The sequence below is a fragment of the Electrona antarctica genome (genome assembly GCF_951216825.1).
Source record: "Electrona antarctica genome assembly, chromosome: 18".
Lineage (NCBI taxonomy): Eukaryota > Metazoa > Chordata > Actinopteri > Myctophiformes > Myctophidae > Electrona > Electrona antarctica.
The window spans coordinates 2366972-2384273 of record NC_136799.1 but is presented as its reverse complement, the minus strand read 5'-3'; the positions used below and the strand labels follow the sequence as shown (position 1 = coordinate 2384273).

Below are 17302 nucleotides of genomic sequence, written 5' to 3'. Positions count from 1 at the left end.
TCAAGATCCTCCTCAACACATTCAATGCCATCCATAACCTCTCCCCCCCATACCTGTCTGATCTCATCCATATCAACACTCCCACCCGGGCACTCAGGTCTGCCTCCTCCACCAACCTCACTGTTCCCCCAGCTCGTTTGTCCACCATGGGGGGTAGAGCTTTCAGCCGCTCTGCCCCTCGCCTCTGGAACAGCCTTCCCCCTGACATTCGAAACATGGACTCACTCCCCACCTTCAAATCCCACCTCAAAACTCACCTATTCAGACAAGCCTATGCTCACCTTGAGTAAAGGTCTGCTGCAGGCCTTTGTGCTTATTTTAAACTTGCTTTATTATATTGTATTTCTTTTCTGTTTTGTTAAGCGACCTTGGGTGACCTGAAAGGCGCTATATAAATAAAATGTATTATTATTATTATTATTATATTTAGTTCCGGGGACCCCAGGAAGCAGATATTTAGTTCCGGGGACCCCAGGAAGCATATATTTAGTTCCGGGGACCCCAGGAAGCAAATATTTAGTTCCGGGGACCCCAGGAAGCAAATATTTAGTTCCGGGACCCCATGAAGCAAATATTTAGTTCCGGGGACCCCAGGAAGCAAATATTTAGTTCCGGGGACCCCAGGAAGCAAATATTTAGTTCCGGGACCCCAGGAAGCAAATATTTAGTTCCGGGGACCCCAGGAAGCAAATATTTAGTTCCGGGACCCCATGAAGCAAATATTTAGTTCCGGGACCCCAGGAAGCAAATATTTAGTTCCGGGACCCCAGGAAGCAAATATTTAGTTCCGGGACAAATATATGACAAATATTTGAGTTAAAAAGGTTTGCTTCTTTCACAAATATTAGATATCCAAGCTCATAGCGTGGCACAAAGTGTCGTGCAATGAGCTTGTATATCTGCTATATTTGTTTAGTTTGTCTATTTATTTTGCGCGGTTTAGAACATTGTAACGGAGACAGACTCCATCTCCCAGAGGTCCAGAGGGGACAGTTTCCATCTCCCAGAGGTCTAGAGGGGACAGACTCCATCTCCCACGAGCTGTCTAAAGACGGCTCGTGGCTTCCACATGTATCTCGGACATCATGTTGCCATTCTATGACGTCGGTTGTCTATGACCTCAGTACTATGAGATCCAATCACAGGCATCCGAGACAGGTGACATCATAAGAACGAAGGGTTGGAGCGCTAGAGCTGTGTAATATAACCGGCACGGACGTACGCGTGCTTACCCCGCATCGCAAGTCATGAACGCCAAAAAAGCGGCAGCAACGTCTGGACGTCCGGCGAGGAGGAACGAGGGCGGTGTGCTGAGGGCGGTGTGCGTGCTGAGGGGGGAGGGGCAGGTCGCCGGCACGGTGTACTTCGAGCAGGAGAGCGAGTCGGCGCCCGTGGTGCTGAGCGGACAGATCTCGGGCCTGGCGCCCGGCGAGCACGGCTTCCACGTGCACGCGTTCGGCGACGCCACCAACGGCTGCGTGAGCGCCGGGCCGCATTTCAACCCGCACGGCCGGAGGCACGGCGCGCCCGGCGACCGGGAGCGCCACGCGGGCGACCTGGGCAACGTGACGGCGGGCGGCGACGGCGTGGCCCGCATCGATATGATGGACGGTGGCGTGGCGCTCAGCGGGACGCTTTCCATCGTGGGCCGGACTGCCGTGGTCCACGAGAGGCCCGACGACCTGGGCAAGGGGGGCGACGACGAGAGCCTGAGGACGGGCAACGCCGGGCCGCGGCTGGCCTGCGGCGTCATCGGCATCGCCGAGTAATATCTCCTCGTATGTTGCAGCTCACTGCGCAAAAAGCATGGAATACGGATGTGTATATTACAGGAAACTCCCGTTAAACTTTCCAACAAACTCCGGTAAACTCCCGAAGTGTACCAACACACCTGTATATTACCGTATATTAACTGTATATGCCTCTCTGGAGAAATTAGGTCAAATATCCGCAACACAAACATTACATGCCATTGACAATTAAGGGAACATTTACGTCATAAATACGTCAATACGTCAATAAATAAAAAGGCTGAAGCTTGGAGGGAGCTGGGTTTTTGCAGTGGCAGCTCCCAAGCTCTGGAGAGAGCTGCCTCTGTATCACCCCATAACGATGATTTGATTGGCTGTACATATTGAGAGGATAAAAGTGAGGGGCAGGAAAGTAAAGACCACAAAAGTGATTGGCCGGAATGACATTTGTGATGATTTGATTGGCTGAGCACGGAGTGTGATGTATGCTGATAAGAGCGCCCCTCACTTCATATGGGTGTGATTTTTTTTTTTATTGAATTGTCAGACCGCACCAATGCGACTAGCGCAACTCCTTGCAACAAAACATTTTCAGTCTTTTAAAGATTTGTTTTGGGGCTTTTTACGCATGGGGTCCGGGGACCCCCAGGGGTCCTTGAGGGAGTTCCAGGGGGTCCCCAGCTAAATGATAGTTTGGAACCAAATGGACCCTTATGGGTCTGTAACTCTGAGAGTGTACAAATGTACATTTGTGTGTACACTCGCAGGGTTAAATTAACATTGATTTTACAATATAAATTGAGGTCTCAGAGATAGAAATGTCATTCAATGGAGTTCTGTAGACTAATACGCATGTCACACTGATGGTCCTTGAAATTAAACAGGTTGGGAGAATCATTGCTAGAGCCGTAAACATCTCTTATGGGGGTCCCTGGCATATCTTTTCAAATGGGGGTCCGCGGGCTAATTAGTGTCAATTTGGGGGTCCTTGACATGAAAACGTTTAAAACGTTTAAAAACCAAATAATAAAGAAATCACACTCGTGTGAAGTGTGGTGCCACCTGGTAATGTTTGTTCCACCATGAAAAAAGTCCATAGACTTGGCCGTGCCATATAACGTAAAAGGTGCTCTAAACAAACATTTAAAAAGGTCAACAGACTTGTTTGCCATGAAACGATGTAATTTCACACGAGAAAAATCACACCCGTTGTGAAGTGTGGGGCGCTCTTATCATCATACATCATCATTATATCATCTCATTCTGGCCAATCACAATATGCGTCCCCACTTTTCCGTCTTCATTTCTGTCTTCAATGTTTGTGTTTGCCGCCCCTCATAAAATCACACCCAGTGAAGTGAGCGGTTCCTTTGATTGCGTAAACGTTACGTCACTGAAATAGACACAGTAACCATGGTAACCATGCTGAGCTGGGCTAACAGATTGATGCTACACACAGTCAAGTGTTGGAGCGGCTAGCAGCGCCCAAAAACAATCTGTCTCCGCTCGTCTCTGGCCTCGGTTTATCCCTAAATATGGAGACCGTCTGCGTATCGCACGACGACATGCAAGATGCAGACTCGGGGACGGATGCCCAAATCCCTCCGTCAAAACTGCGACGAATGCAGACGACGGTGACGTCACAGCGCCGACGTCACAGATGACGACTGTGACCAACTTACTCAACCAGATCCCAGACCCGTCTGTCAAACTGTGTCTGCCGCGTGTCGTCCAATCCCACAGTTCATGGCGTCTAACGTCTGCCCGAATACCCAACGCCTCAGCAGTCCAGTCTGGTCAGGAGCCCCCGCCGCCGCCGCCGCCATATCAAGCCTGTCGACGCACGCCGATGCCTCTCGCCGTCGCCACATGTTAACCGAAAGCAGGAAACGCCCACGAGGCGCCGCCACCGATGAGGAGGATGATAATGATGATGATGTCCAGACGATGCCGCGGGCTAAGCGGACGAGCTGTCTGCCGGCACGGCGGCAGCTCCCGTCCGCGTGCCGCGGACAGTGTCCGCAGCGTGTCTTGGACCGTGCGGAGGAGGAGGAGGCTCCCGGACCGTCCGGCGTGGCCGGCCCCTCCCGCTCCTCCCCGGACCACCCGGCGGTCTCCTACGACCAGATCAACCGCATCCTGAGGGAGGCCCACTTCCAGAGCCTGCAGAACCGGGCCCAGGCTCTGGGACGCGCCGTCGCCCCTCACTGAGTCCGCTAAAGCGGCTATGACGGCAGCCTTCTGGTTCGAGTTGTAGTTTTGCAGTATTTGCTTAGGCTACTTGGTGGCGCTGTTGAGCAGCCTATTGAAATGAATGGACAGAAATCTTAACATTGTAACTCTGGTTCATACACAAGAGCTCGATGAAATCACCTAATCGAAGGTGCCGCTCACTGAGTGGTAAATGGTGCATTTATTTATATAGCGCTGCTCTACCGGTCACTCTACCCCCTGAGCCAATGCCACCCCGAGTGCACCTCCGGAGGCCATCGATGTTCCGTTGTGAGCTTGTAGATCTGCCATTTTTTTTGTCGATGAGATATGGTGTAGATGAAGACGAGAGGTCCGAGTACGGAGCCCGTTCGGGTCAAGGTTACCGAGTCTAGAGCGTTTAACCTTGAACAGTCGGCAGCCTCGAAAACGAGGGTCCGTTCTCCTCAGCCATTAATTTCTCCTCCTTTAGCACTAGCAGAACTAACTGGACTCTCCGTCTGTGAGCCTGCTGGTGACTGGAGTCCAAGGTGTGTGTGGAAGAGCCGGAGGGAGTGTTGGAGGTGTACGGTTTGGGAGCATAAGACGTCTTTGTTGGTGCTTCTTCGCTGCTTGTGCTCTGACGGCCTCACATCTCTGAACACCAATGGCAATTGTGCCACGGACGGGAGGAGCGGTCCGCTGCCAGGGCCTCCCAGTTGTCCACAGGGATCCTGGTCTTTTTGAGTGGTTATTTAAACGGCTCTATACAAACAAACAAGGCTGTTGTAATGTTTAAGCGGTGCCAGTTGCTTCAACTGTGTGCGTCTAGACGTCTGTATGTCTCTGTGAGCACGACCACCTGCAACTGATTTACACAAACACAAACCGGAGGACGGCGCAGACACTGGCCGGCTGCTGCAGAACAATAGGAGGTCGACCTTTAGGCGCCGCTTACAAATGCACAGGCACTCACGAAGAGAACTGCACGCTCGCGCAGACGCGCACACACAGAGGCACTGCACGAGCACTGAAGACACACACACAGTGCACGCTATAACAGCAGCCTTCTGTTTTGTGTTGTTTCGTTTTGCAGTATTTGCTTACTTCAAAATGGTGGCGCTGTTGAGCAGCCTATTGAAATGAATGGACAGCGATCTGACATGTCTCTGGTTCATATATAGAGCTCATTGAAATCACCTGATCGAAGGTGCCGCTTACATCAACCAAACTGGTTGTGATCTTTTTGAGCGGTGCACAGCGCTCCAATGACTGGCTTTGTGTGTCCCTCCCTATATGTCCCTATGCGTGATTGGAGTAGGAACAGCTATGTCCGTATGTCCACTACAGTAACTATAACAACAATACAAGTACAGTTGCACCGCTCACTGCTCATACGGGTATGATTTTTTTATTTAAATGGAGAGAGTCCTCATGCTTCCTCTGGCGTTGAGATCCTAACACGCCGTGCCTTGCCGTCGGGTCCTTTTGGCCATCGCTGCTCCCCAGTTCCTGGAACCTCATGGGGATGGTGTCAGGACATGTACGACGCCTGGTTCCTCTGGTGGATTTGGGGGTGGGGAGAGCCCCATACTGTTTGATCTGTCGTACGGTAGCAAGCAGTCTGACGGGACTCGCAGGAATCGCTCTTGTACGCGCTCCCATTGTTTGGTATCATTGCCAGTAGTCGTCCGTAGATCGGTTGTCCTTCGGATGGTCCCGTAGCTCACAGACCATGTGAGCAGATGCATTCAATCGACACAGACTTCATGGAGGGACCTGTGGGGTGCATACGTTGGTTAGACTAACAGTCCGACAGGCATTAGTCCGACAACAACGTATGGCTCCCGACATGCGTGGCAGGTTAAAACTAAAGCCGTGGTTTCCCTGTCAGTAGTCCTACGTCGGACCAAACACATGCACCTGAAGGGTCTTTGGTGTAGCAGAGGGGTTTGTTGCAGTCATTGTCGTGCCCGATTCGCCTCATCGTCTCCACTGATTTGCCACCATTGAATTGCCACCCAAGTGTGAAATGCCCCACTTTGCGCTGAAGTGCCAATGGCAGATCCTTTGAAATGTCCCCATCTGTATTAGATGGGAGGAGAGGGTATGGGGTCCTAGTGAAATGTCCCCATCTGTATTAGATGGGAGGAGAGGGTATGGGGTCCTAGTGAAATGTCCCCATCTGTATTAGATGGGAGGAGAGGGTATGGGGTCCTAGTGAAATGTCCCCATCTGTATTAGATGGGAGGAGAGGGTATAGGGTCCTAGTGCCTGATCATCTGTATTAGATGGGAGGAGAGGGTATGGGGTCCTAGTGCCTGACGTGGGTCCTACCCTAGCAGCGGTATCCTCAAATGAGACGAGAAGTGTCTGAACAGATGATTTATATGATCTGCGGTTAGGACGACATCATCAGCACAATGGTGAAGGTCGGTTAGATTATACGAGATTGTACGACCATGAGTCCTTTGTCCGTCCGTCGTAAGGTTCTGGTACTGAACGTCGAGACCACCAGCTGTCCAAATGGACCCTTGTGGTTCCGTAACTCAGAGGGTGTACAAAATGGTGTCCACATTTGTACACGCTAAAGTTAAAACAGTTAAATACGAGTAGATTGGGGTTCCGGTAAAGTTGAACTCAGTGATCCTCTACCTCCCAGTTTGATCATGCAGTAAGCCATGGACATACCGCCTTTTTTTTTACCCCTACACTAAAATTAATTTAATTCAGAGTGTACAAAGGTATTCAGGTTTCAACCCCTAGGTTTTATTTCCGCCTTGCTTCTTTACTTGTTTCTAAGGCCCTCCTTTTTAGATTGTGTTATGCTAATGTTAGTATTCTGTACGCCAACACTTGTTTCAAATGTAAAGAGCAATATAGATAAACTGTCTCTAGGTCGTCCTCAGACGAGCCCTCCATCGTCGCTTCCCGTCCTCCCGGTTCCCCAAACATCTGACCAGCTCGTTGGTGCTTTTCACTCCTGTGTCGTTCTTAAGTACATCCACGTATGTTGATAATGTGGGACGTCGTGACCGGTGCCTGTGTGTTTATTCCCAGAGCACTACTTTGCTGGCTGGCAGTTCTTGACAGTCTTTGACAGTGTCCTGCTATAGTCTCATTCTCCTGGCTGCTATTTTCTGGCTCACCCTTGGTATTCCCTCATACAGAATCTTTGTTGGTAACATGTGTGCTCTTGCTGATGTTAAAGGGACACTTCACCCTTTTAGCAAAAAAAACCTTTAGGCCTATGTTAATGACGTTTAGAAGATTTTGAACACTTTCTTGGGGTCTTTATTTGTGTAATATGTGGGTTTAGATATTTTAGACTTTAGCAATGGACACTGGGCTCACTTCCTTCCTGAACTACAGTTCCCATAATGCTTTGGTGCACTGCTCCTCCTTGTGGATAGGGGGAGGGCTGTCTTACTGAGACAACATGTAGTCCAGGAAGTAAGTGAGACCAGTGACACTGCTAAAATCTAAAATATCTAAAACCACATATTACACACATAAAGACCCCAGGAACGTGTTCTAAATCTTCTAAATGTCATTAACATTACATTTTTTTTGTAAAAAGGGTGAAGTGTCCCTTTAAGTAGCCTACTGCACGCAATTCTAGTGCAGCACCAGGTTTGACCCATCTACTATATTGGCTAGTAGATGATTGGCTAGTAACTAGCCAATCAGTTCCTCAGTGTTTCTCATGGCTACAATTTGTGCTGTGCCCCTCCCCCTAACCCCTCCCCCTTTATCATACAACAACAGCTGTGGGTGTGGCTTCAGTTCACATGGATCACCACCCATCACCACCCACCAGGCAAATGTGTGTCCACATAAAAATGTGTGCTTAGTAAACTATGGTCCCATTATTTTTCTAATTAATTATAAATTAAGGTTTCTAGGCTTTCTATTGGTTGTACCGAGTGAAGAAAAAAGGACACTTGCAGCATTAGTTTAGTTTGCATTAGTTTCCGTTTGCATTTCGGACCGGATGTAGAAAGATGGCGGATTGAGATCGCTTCATTTACGCTCTGTAGAAACCGTTGGCGTTGGCGTTTACGCTCTGTAGAAACCAATGGCATTCACAGCTTGAAAAGAGGAGTTAACGGGCAATTATGGGCACTGTATTTTGCCCGTAAACCTCAAGTTTAGCAGCATATACAGCATTATACGGTAATATCCAGGTGTGATGGTACAATTTCGGGAGTTTACCGGAGTTTGTTGGAAAGTTTAACGGGAGTTTCCTGTAATATACACATCCGTTTTCCATGCTTTTTGCGCAGTGGTTGACGCTGTCCATTCATTTACGCTCTCTGTAGAAACCAATGGCGTTGACGCTGTCCATTCATTTCTACGGTCTTATTATTATGGTACAAATGGAACAATTTGTTGATTTCACCCAATTAGGACAGTCCTGGAGTGGGACTCCATATTTGGGGGCAAGGATGACATCATATTATCTGATAATGCGATATGTGAGGGAGCTCGGTCTGAAGCCCGACTTGCACACAGTGTGAGGGGTATAAGAGGAGAGAATCACTTAGTGGCTCAGTACGGGAACGAGAGCTACGAGAGCTAGGAGAGTGCCAGAGCTACACAGGACACAGGATCTGTTTGAGGAGAAGACCAACACCACACAGGACACATGATCTGTTTGAGGAGAAGGCCAACACAGGAACAGAGCATGCCGACGGTGCGAGGGGAGCTGACCTACCGGGACGGTTCAACGAAGAAGACCGACATCGAAACGGAGGATAACTCGACTCTGGTGGCGGCGGTCCAGCGACTGAAAGGAGAGATCTCGTCTCTGCTCAGTGAGCTGCTGCAGTCTGACAAACAGGCAGAGCGCGTCACAGAGCGCACCGATGAGGACGAGAGTGACGAAGAGCCAATGTGAAGACCCCCTCGACCAAAGACAAACAAAGATCATCTTGGATATCATGGACCACAGCCATTAAAGTAGGACAGAGTTGTCACAACGCCATTCACTTCATGGGGCCAGTCCAATGGCGGCCCCATGTTCTCTTCTATACAGAGACTTCTACTGGCGAAGAGCATTGCAAAGAGAGACAAAGTCCTGGACCGGAAGTTGGCAGCACTGGACTCAGGCAACAGCCCAGCTTTAAATTAATGATCCCCTTATTTTAGATCGTTTTTTTAGTAATAGTTAAAACATAAACATTAGAGACTTTAGTTGTCACTGTACACTACTTTAAAACCGTTGTCATCTTGCACACATGCCTAAAATTGCTGATATTTGCGCCGCCCTCATCGAAAACAATGTATTTCAAATTTCAATGTCGTAACTGTGTCTTAATCTATGGCTCTGTGATGGACCACAGCTAATACATGCAGATACCGGCTTGCCATTGGTTACCTGATATTAGTCGGAGGGCAGTCTGCAGCTGTGTGGAACTCCGTATTTGGGCAAGAGACTGACGTCATGTCTGACGACGCGTGATTCGACGCAGCTCTGCCATAAAAGCTGATCCCGTGGTGTCGGCCGCTGTGTGAACCCTTACTGCTCTGTGTGCTAGTTAGACTAAGCTGAAGACTGAACCAACACAATTCCTTCAGAAGACTATTATATGACATAAACTTAAATTCATATATTGTGTAGATTAGCGCATAATTTTTCTGCGTTCGATTGTGTTTGATTACCGCGCTAATAGCTAAAGCAAAGCAAACGATGAGCGTGGATGATGAGTCTGGCGCCATTGGAGTCGCCCCGACCACCTCTCCCATGTCCAGCGGTCGTATTGTGAGCTACGTTACGACGGCCAATGCCTCACCCCGGGTGACGGTATCCCCATCGACGGGTACGCCCGTTTCCGATGCCCCGACCTCACCTGTGACGGTGTCCCCGTCGACGGACAGGTCTTCATGCGCCGCCGGCTCAGCCTCACCCACCTCGGCCCACACCCCGCCGCCAACAGCAGAGGTGTCGGCATGTGATGATGTCACGACATCGCCGGCCCTGGCGTCCTCCTCGCCACCGGGCACGGCGTCCGTGTCCGATGATGCCTCGGCGACCTCACCGACCGACGGCCCAGTGGACGCGGATGTACCCGCCATGGACACGCACGTGTCTGCCGATATGGCTAGCGAACCAGCCTCACCCGCCACGGTGAGCCCATCATCATCATCATCATCAAACGCACCTGCACCGGTAGAGGCCCCACTAACGGACGCGCCCGTGTCCAGCAGCGCGTCGGCCTCCCCGGTTGTGGCGGCGGCGGCGGCCCCGCACGACGACTCGGACGACGATGGCACCGCCGCGGACGCTCCCGGCGATGCCGACGCCGACGAGGAGGAGGAGGAGGACGACGCGACGAGGCCGGAGGCGGTCGCCGCGGCGACGCCCCTGGCCGACCTGGTAATGCAGCTGGAGGACTACACGCCCACCATCCCCGACGCCGTCACCGGCTACTACCTGAACCGGGCCGGCTTCGAGGCGTCTGACCCCAGGATCCTCCGCCTCATCTCGCTGGCCTCGCAGAAGTTCATCTCGGACGTGGCCAACGACGCGCTGGAGCACTGCAAGATGAAGGTCCTGTCCTCTTCCTCCGTCGTAGCGGCCGGCGGCGGAGGCGGGGCCTCCTCCAGGACGACCAATAGGGCGGCGAGGGACAGGAAGTACACCCTGACCTTGGAGGACCTGACCCCGGCCCTCGCCGAGTACGGTGTCAACGTGAAGAAACCCTGTTACTTCCCGTAAGAAGAAACCCTGTTACTTCACATAAGACGAAACCCCTTAACGTAAGAAGAAACCCTATTACTGCACGTAAGAGACGGTGACGTGAAAAAGCCCTATAGAGCGTCGCAGTCCCGCCTCCTTTCAAGAGGAAGCCCGGAAGAGAATTTGGTAACACTTGCTATGCATGTTTGTAATAACGCATGATTTATAAAAAATATTATAAGACAATATCATTTTCTCAAACATTTATAATAAATTAATATGAATGTTAAATTATATAAAAGTATAAAAGTATAAAAGTTCATGATTATAAAAATAATCATGAACTTTATCATAACACATTATGAAGCTTATTTGGGATGCATAGCAAGTGTTACCATTTTTTTATTGAGTCATATTTTGACGGCAGTAACTTAACATAATGTCACCCCCCTCCGTATCGAAGTATTGGACAGTATTAAGATGTTGATATGCATTTTGTATTCATTCTTATAGGGCCCCAAATCACACCTTAGAAAGCACGAGTGTCTATTTCAAACACAAAGTGTTTTTTGACTGGGGGGGGTCATATGATTTCACCCCCTCCCTATCTAAGTATTGAACAGTATTAAGATGTTGATATTGTTTTGTAATCATCTTTAGGGCCCCAAATCATTAACCTGACTTCGCCAGATGGTGGCAGTATTGAGTTCACCAGTTCCCTCCTCCTGCCTGCATCTGGGCTCTCTCAAGCAGAGACGATGAACCCGGAAGCAGCGGGACAAACATCTGATATCTCCATAATAATTTCGAGTTGTAGTCTTGTTAGGTTCTGTTTACATTAGAGTTGTAGTCTTGTTAGGTTCTGTTTACATTAGAGTTGTAGTCTTGTTAGGTTCTGTTTACATTAGAGTTGTAGTCTTGTTAGGTTCTGTTTACATTAGAGTTGTAGTCTTGTTAGGTTCTGTTTACATTAGAGTTGTAGTCTTGTTAGGTTCTGTTTACATTAGAGTTGTAGTCTTGTTAGGTTCTGTTTACATTAGAGTTGTAGTCTTGTTAGGTTGTGTTTACATTAGAGTTGTAGTCATGTTAGGTTCTGTTTACATTTGCGCTGTGGCAGCGCTTCAATATGTCATAAGTCTCGCGTTGATCCCGCCTCTAGCGGCCTCATACAGCCGCATATCGCTCCTCTAGCGGCCTCATACAGCCGCATATCGCTCCTCTAGCGGCCTCATACAGCCGCATATCGCTCCTCTAGCGGCCTCATACAGCCGCATATCGCTCCTCTAGCGGCCTCATACAGCCGCATATCGTTCCTCTAGCGGCCTCATACAGCCGCATATCGCTCCTCTAGCGGCCTCATACAGCCGCATATCGCTCCTCTAGAGGCCTCATACAGCCGCATATCGCTCCTCTAGCGGCCTCATACAGCCGCATATTGCTCCTCTAGCGGCCTCATACAGCCGCATATCGCTCCTCTAGCGGCCTCATACAGCCGCATATCGCTCCTCTAGCGGCCTCATACAGCCGCATATCGCTCCGGCCAGAATTGGACCGGAGTACATCATCTCTGCCTGAGAGTTCCCACTCTCCCTGCTGGCAGAATGCAAATGTTGTCCAGCAGGGGGAGTGGTTTCACCAGGCTACCAAATCATACCCTATAGAAAGCACTAGTGTCTATTTAACACATTTAGGACTGAGGCTCTACAAAGATTCTACAAAATGTCTTCTAAATCATGACAGTTTTCTGAAAAACCCATGTTTCAGTGGTTTTCAAACTATTTCAGACCGGGGTTTTTTCCAAATCACTGAATGCTCCTTTAATTTATTATTACTAGCCCTTACCCGTTGTGAGATATTGCCCCCCCCCCCCTTGTGGTCGCAGGGGGTCCTGCGCCCTGGGTGCGTTTTCGCATTTTTTAATTCACTAATAAATTAATTATTAATTTATAATTTGTTAAATTGGAAAAAGGGCTTCGTTAAGACCTCCATATTATTATGGTCAATGCCTGTGTGAAAAGTGGGAGCAATTGGTGCAGGCGGTGAGGAGATACGGCGGTGTTTCTGATTGGTGCAGGAGGTGAGGAGATACGGCGGTGTTTCAGACAGACAGACAGACATTGACTGAGTTATAGTATGATAATTATTAATAATCAATATTAATTAATGTTTCTGGAGAATGATAGACATTGCGGTCTAGCGCTTTTGCTATATGCATTTTAGCTAGCGAAAAAAATGGTAGTGCGTCATAGTACGATCTCCCTGTATCCGGCCGGCTCTCTCTCTCGCCCACGTCTGGAGCCATGTGGAACTCCATATTTGGGCAATGGCTGACGTCAGCCTCGTGTCCGACGATGAGCCGTTGATTTGACCCGCGTTCAAAAAATGGACAATTACGGCGTTGTGTGTTGACACACCCACATCGCAACCCAGCGGCCAATTATGGACTCCTGCAGCATCAGGCGTTGATGTCACACACCCCGCACAGTGCTCATGGGAGGACAGATCTATCGGGATTGGTCACTTAATATCAGACAGAAACGCCCATCACCTCGAGCTGACCTCCATCGTCTCACTGCGTTCCGCGTTAACCTCGCTTCATAGCTACAGCAACTGTCTGGGACCGCAATCAATTTCATGGCAGGTCGCCGTGCGGCCCTCAAGGCCGTGGACTGGGTGGCGTTCAGCGAGCGCGTGCCCGCCAACCAGAGGGGCGCGTTCAACGCCCTGAAAGCTCGCAGCGACGCCATCGTCGCCCGCCTGGCGTCTGTCCCCGAGGCGCCCGCGCCCATCGACTGGAGCTACTACAGGCACGCCGTGGCCAGACCCGGGATGGCGGAGGACTTCGAGAGGAAGTTCGGCGCCCTGCGGATCCCTGAGGCCGTCGACACGCAGACGACGGCGATCGACACGCGCGAGGCGGAGGCGGAGGCCAGCGCGCGGGCCTACGCCACAGAGTCCGAGGACCGCGTCGCTCGCTACCGAGCGGAGCTGGAGAAGTTCCGGAACATGATCCCCTTCGACCGGATGACCATCGGAGACCTCAACGACGCCTTCCCCGAGACCACGTTGGACAAGGTCAAGCACCCCTACTGGCCACACAAGGCCATTGCCGATCTGTGATCCTGTGATCAGAGCCGCAGCTCGGAATCTGTTCTTGAGAGATTACGGTACACTTAACCTACGATAGATTAGAATCAGTGGTTCTAATGTCTTCTTGTCATTTCAAGGACACCCAGTATCAAGGTTCAAGGTTTCTTTATTGTGTCTCCCGAGGGAGACTTTGTCTTGGACCCCAAGTACCTGCAGTCCTGCAGCATACAGATACAATACAATACAATACAAGACAAGACAACCAGGCACACAGTGACCCGTACAACATTAAAATACCACACACCACCATACCTAGTGCAAAAAGAGGGGAAAAACATCACCTCAAAACCATCGACCATCAGGTCCATGGATAAGATAAGATAAGATAAGATCTTTATTGTCACTGTATGAGACATACAACAAAATTCCGTTTAGTGCAGCACAACAGTATCAACAGAGAGAACACAAAAGACAACGAAAAAACACTGATGGGGCAACTTCATGGCATAAAACTGTTAGTCTGTCATAGTCCAGTCCAGTCAAGTCATCTCAATCCATGAATAAAATATTCTAATGCACTGTTAAAATAGTAAAATACACCAATAAAATGATAAGATAAAATAAGGGGGACCACACAATCACAAATTTAAATAGATGGAACAGAGTCCGAACAGGGTCCCCCATAACACTGAGAAGTGCACAAACGCATCCATTTGGTTCCATGTGTACGAGAAGAGTTTCCATTGATTTATCTGCATGGGACCTTCGGGAAACCCCTACGGGTACCCGATCTCCACTTTGAGAACCCGCGGATTATATACTTCAATGAAAAGAAAAAGACAAAAAGACTGGGTGAAAAAACGGAAGTGGTCAGTCGATATGACACCAGCAATCCATACCAATACTATATGATGTAGGGCAGGCTATTGCCCATATTTGGGCTAGGTTTCCGTCAGATCTGACAGATTGTTTTGTCCCCAACACAAACATTAAATCCCATTAACAATAAAGATAATTTAATGTTTGTTTTGACACCATCATTACATCTCTTGTATGCTGTAAGATGATAAGAGCACCCCTCACTTCACAGGGGTGTGAATTTTAATTACGTTTTTGGAAAATAATTAGGAGTAGGAGGGGGCCGGAGGACACTAAAACAATTATACAAAAAAAAGGTAAAAATAAATAAATAAGTAAATAAATAAACAACCGCCTCACGTATTAGGAGGGCAGTCACCATAAATGAGAACTTTTATCTTTTGGTACTTGAAGTATATACTTTGATACCAATATTTTTTGTAGATTTGTAGTATTTAGTATTTCTGACTTTTACTTTACTGGAAATACTTTACCAAAGTCTTTCTATTTTGCATTATTGATACTTTTTTACTAGCTATAAGTAAAATATGAGTAACACTAGGGCGGGCGGAGACTTGTGTTTCCCTTTTTGTTTTGAGGGCCCATGTACAGCTTTGTGTGTTTGTAGCACGGAATGTGATGATTTGATTGGTTAACGTATGATGGTGTATGTTGATAAGAGCGCCCACCCCTCATGTCACACAAGTGTGATTTTTGAAGGGCGCTAGCCCCTCCTATACCCAGCTTTGAGTGTTGAAGACAAAAGTGAGGACTCAAATTGTGATTGGCCAGAATGAGATGTTGTATGATGACAAGAGCGCCTCTCATTTCACACAAGTGTGATTCCCCCCCCTTCCACTTCCGGTTCCTGCCTGTTTGTATGCGTCTCCTAGCAACCGAGGGTCGTTTAGCTCTGGAAAACACAAAATCACGTCTTCCTCGTCTTTGGCACCCAGAGCCTTCAGAGTAAACAAGTGTACAAATGGAACCAAATGAACCCTAATGGGTCCATTTCGTTCCATTTGTACACTCTCAGAGTTAAATTAACTTTTATTTTACAATATATGTAAATTGGGGGTCCCAGAGATAGGAAATGCCATTAAATGGAGATCCGTATAGACTAATGCATGTCAAACTGGGGGTCCTTGAAATTAAACGGGTTGAAAATCACTGCTAGAGCCGTACAAATCTTCTCTTATGGGGGTCCCTGGCATCTTTTCAAATGGGGGTCCACGGGGCTAATTAGTGTCAATTTGGGGGTCCTTGACATGAAATAGTTTGGGAACCATCCATCCATCCATCTTCAACCGCTTATCCGTAGTCGGGTCGACGGGGCAACAGACTTCCCTCTCCAGAGCAACATAATAGTAACTTCCTCCTGGGGGATCCCGAGACGTTCCATGGCCAGTGAGTCGATGTGTTTCCTCCAACTGTGCCTTGGTCTGCCCCGGGGTCTCCTCCCAGTGGGACGTGATCCTTGGTCTGCCCCGGGGTCTCCTCCCAGTGGGACGTGATCCTTGGTCTGCCCCGGGGTCTCCTCCCAGTGGGACGTGATCCTTGGTCTGCCCCAGGGTCTCCTCCCAGTGGGACGTGATCCTTGGTCTGCCCCGGGGTCTCCTCCCAGTGGGACGTGATCCTTGGTCTGCCCCGGGGTCTCCTCCCAGTGGGACGTGATTCTTGGTCTGCCCCCCGGGGGTCTCCTCCCAGTAGGACGTGCCTCGAGGACCTCCCTAGGGAGACGCCCGAGAGGCATCCTGACCAAATGCCCGAACCACATGAGCTGGCTTCTTTCCAGGCAAAGCAGCAGTTCAGGAACCAATGGTTTAATTGTCCGGTGTGGATTTGGGACGCTGGTCGATGAGGTTCTTGTCCAGGGTCTCCAGCTGGAACCAGGGCCCGTCTCCCCTGCTCCTCATGTGTCCACGCACCTCCAGCTGTGTCCGTCTCGCCTCCCCCTTCTGCTGCTCCACGTGTATGGCCGCCATCATCTTCTCGTAGTCCTTGACGGGGCTGTCGTAGAGGTTCCGTGTGATCCACCTGGTGATCGGGTGCTTGTAGTACTCCCAGTGGCGAGGCTCGTAGCCCTCCGGGATCTCGTCCGCCAGTTCCGCCTCGCCGACGAACACGTTGACGCACGCCACGATGACCGCCGTGGGAACGCCGGTCAGAAGGACGTAAAACCTCAACAGGCGGAGAAAGCGCCGGTCGTAGAAGTCGCTGGGTTTGATCACAAACATCCGCCTCTTCCCGTCGTGGTGAGCCCGGCGCACTGCTGCGACCCTGTCCGTCCGCGGGACAGAATTTGCCGCGTTGCTTCCGTGTCTGAGAGGAGTCAGCCTGGCTGCCAAGGCAGCGGCAGATCGCAGAACATTCAGACCCATCGTCACTGGCTCGAGGAACAGACAGCCCAGACCAAGCACGGTGAACTATTTAGAACTTTACGTGTGTTGGAGTGAACTGAAACTTTGGACAAATATGGTCATGTCTGAAGTCACAGTACTGAAGTGGTAATGATGTCACTATGGGACTGAAACTTTTTTTTCTCCAAAATAGGGAGATGCCTGATGTCATACTACTGATGTCATAGAAAAGTGGTTCTCAAAGTGGGGTCCGGACACCCCCTTCGGGGTCCTTTGTAGGAGATCCGGGGGTCCCACAGCCACATTAGTTAAAGCCACTCCAGACCACGATTACTAGAACCATTATCCATTTTCAAAACCCGAATTCTTCC

General features: G+C 49.6%; 3 protein-coding genes across 3 annotated transcripts; 2 read left to right on the top strand and 1 right to left on the bottom strand.

The window, feature by feature from the left end:
- Positions 1–1247: 1247 nt before the first annotated feature.
- On the top strand, positions 1248–1769 carry LOC306942672 (superoxide dismutase [Cu-Zn]-like; the record flags this gene model as incomplete). The annotated part of the gene is made up of 1 exon (XM_079528679.1): positions 1248–1769. One exon carries the CDS (start codon positions 1248–1250, stop codon positions 1767–1769), a length of 522 nt encoding a protein of 173 aa, XP_079384805.1.
- An 11488-nt stretch (positions 1770–13257) lies between these two features.
- Positions 13258–13743, top strand: LOC306942409 (ATP synthase subunit d, mitochondrial-like; the record flags this gene model as incomplete). Its single annotated transcript, XM_079528268.1, has 1 exon — positions 13258–13743. One exon carries the CDS (start codon positions 13258–13260, stop codon positions 13741–13743), a length of 486 nt encoding a protein of 161 aa, XP_079384394.1.
- A 2651-nt stretch (positions 13744–16394) lies between these two features.
- On the bottom strand, positions 16395–16952 carry LOC306942671 (NADH dehydrogenase [ubiquinone] 1 beta subcomplex subunit 5, mitochondrial-like; the record flags this gene model as incomplete). Its single annotated transcript, XM_079528678.1, has 1 exon — positions 16395–16952. One exon carries the CDS (start codon positions 16950–16952, stop codon positions 16395–16397), a length of 558 nt encoding a protein of 185 aa, XP_079384804.1.
- Between the last annotated feature and the right edge of the window lie 350 nt (positions 16953–17302).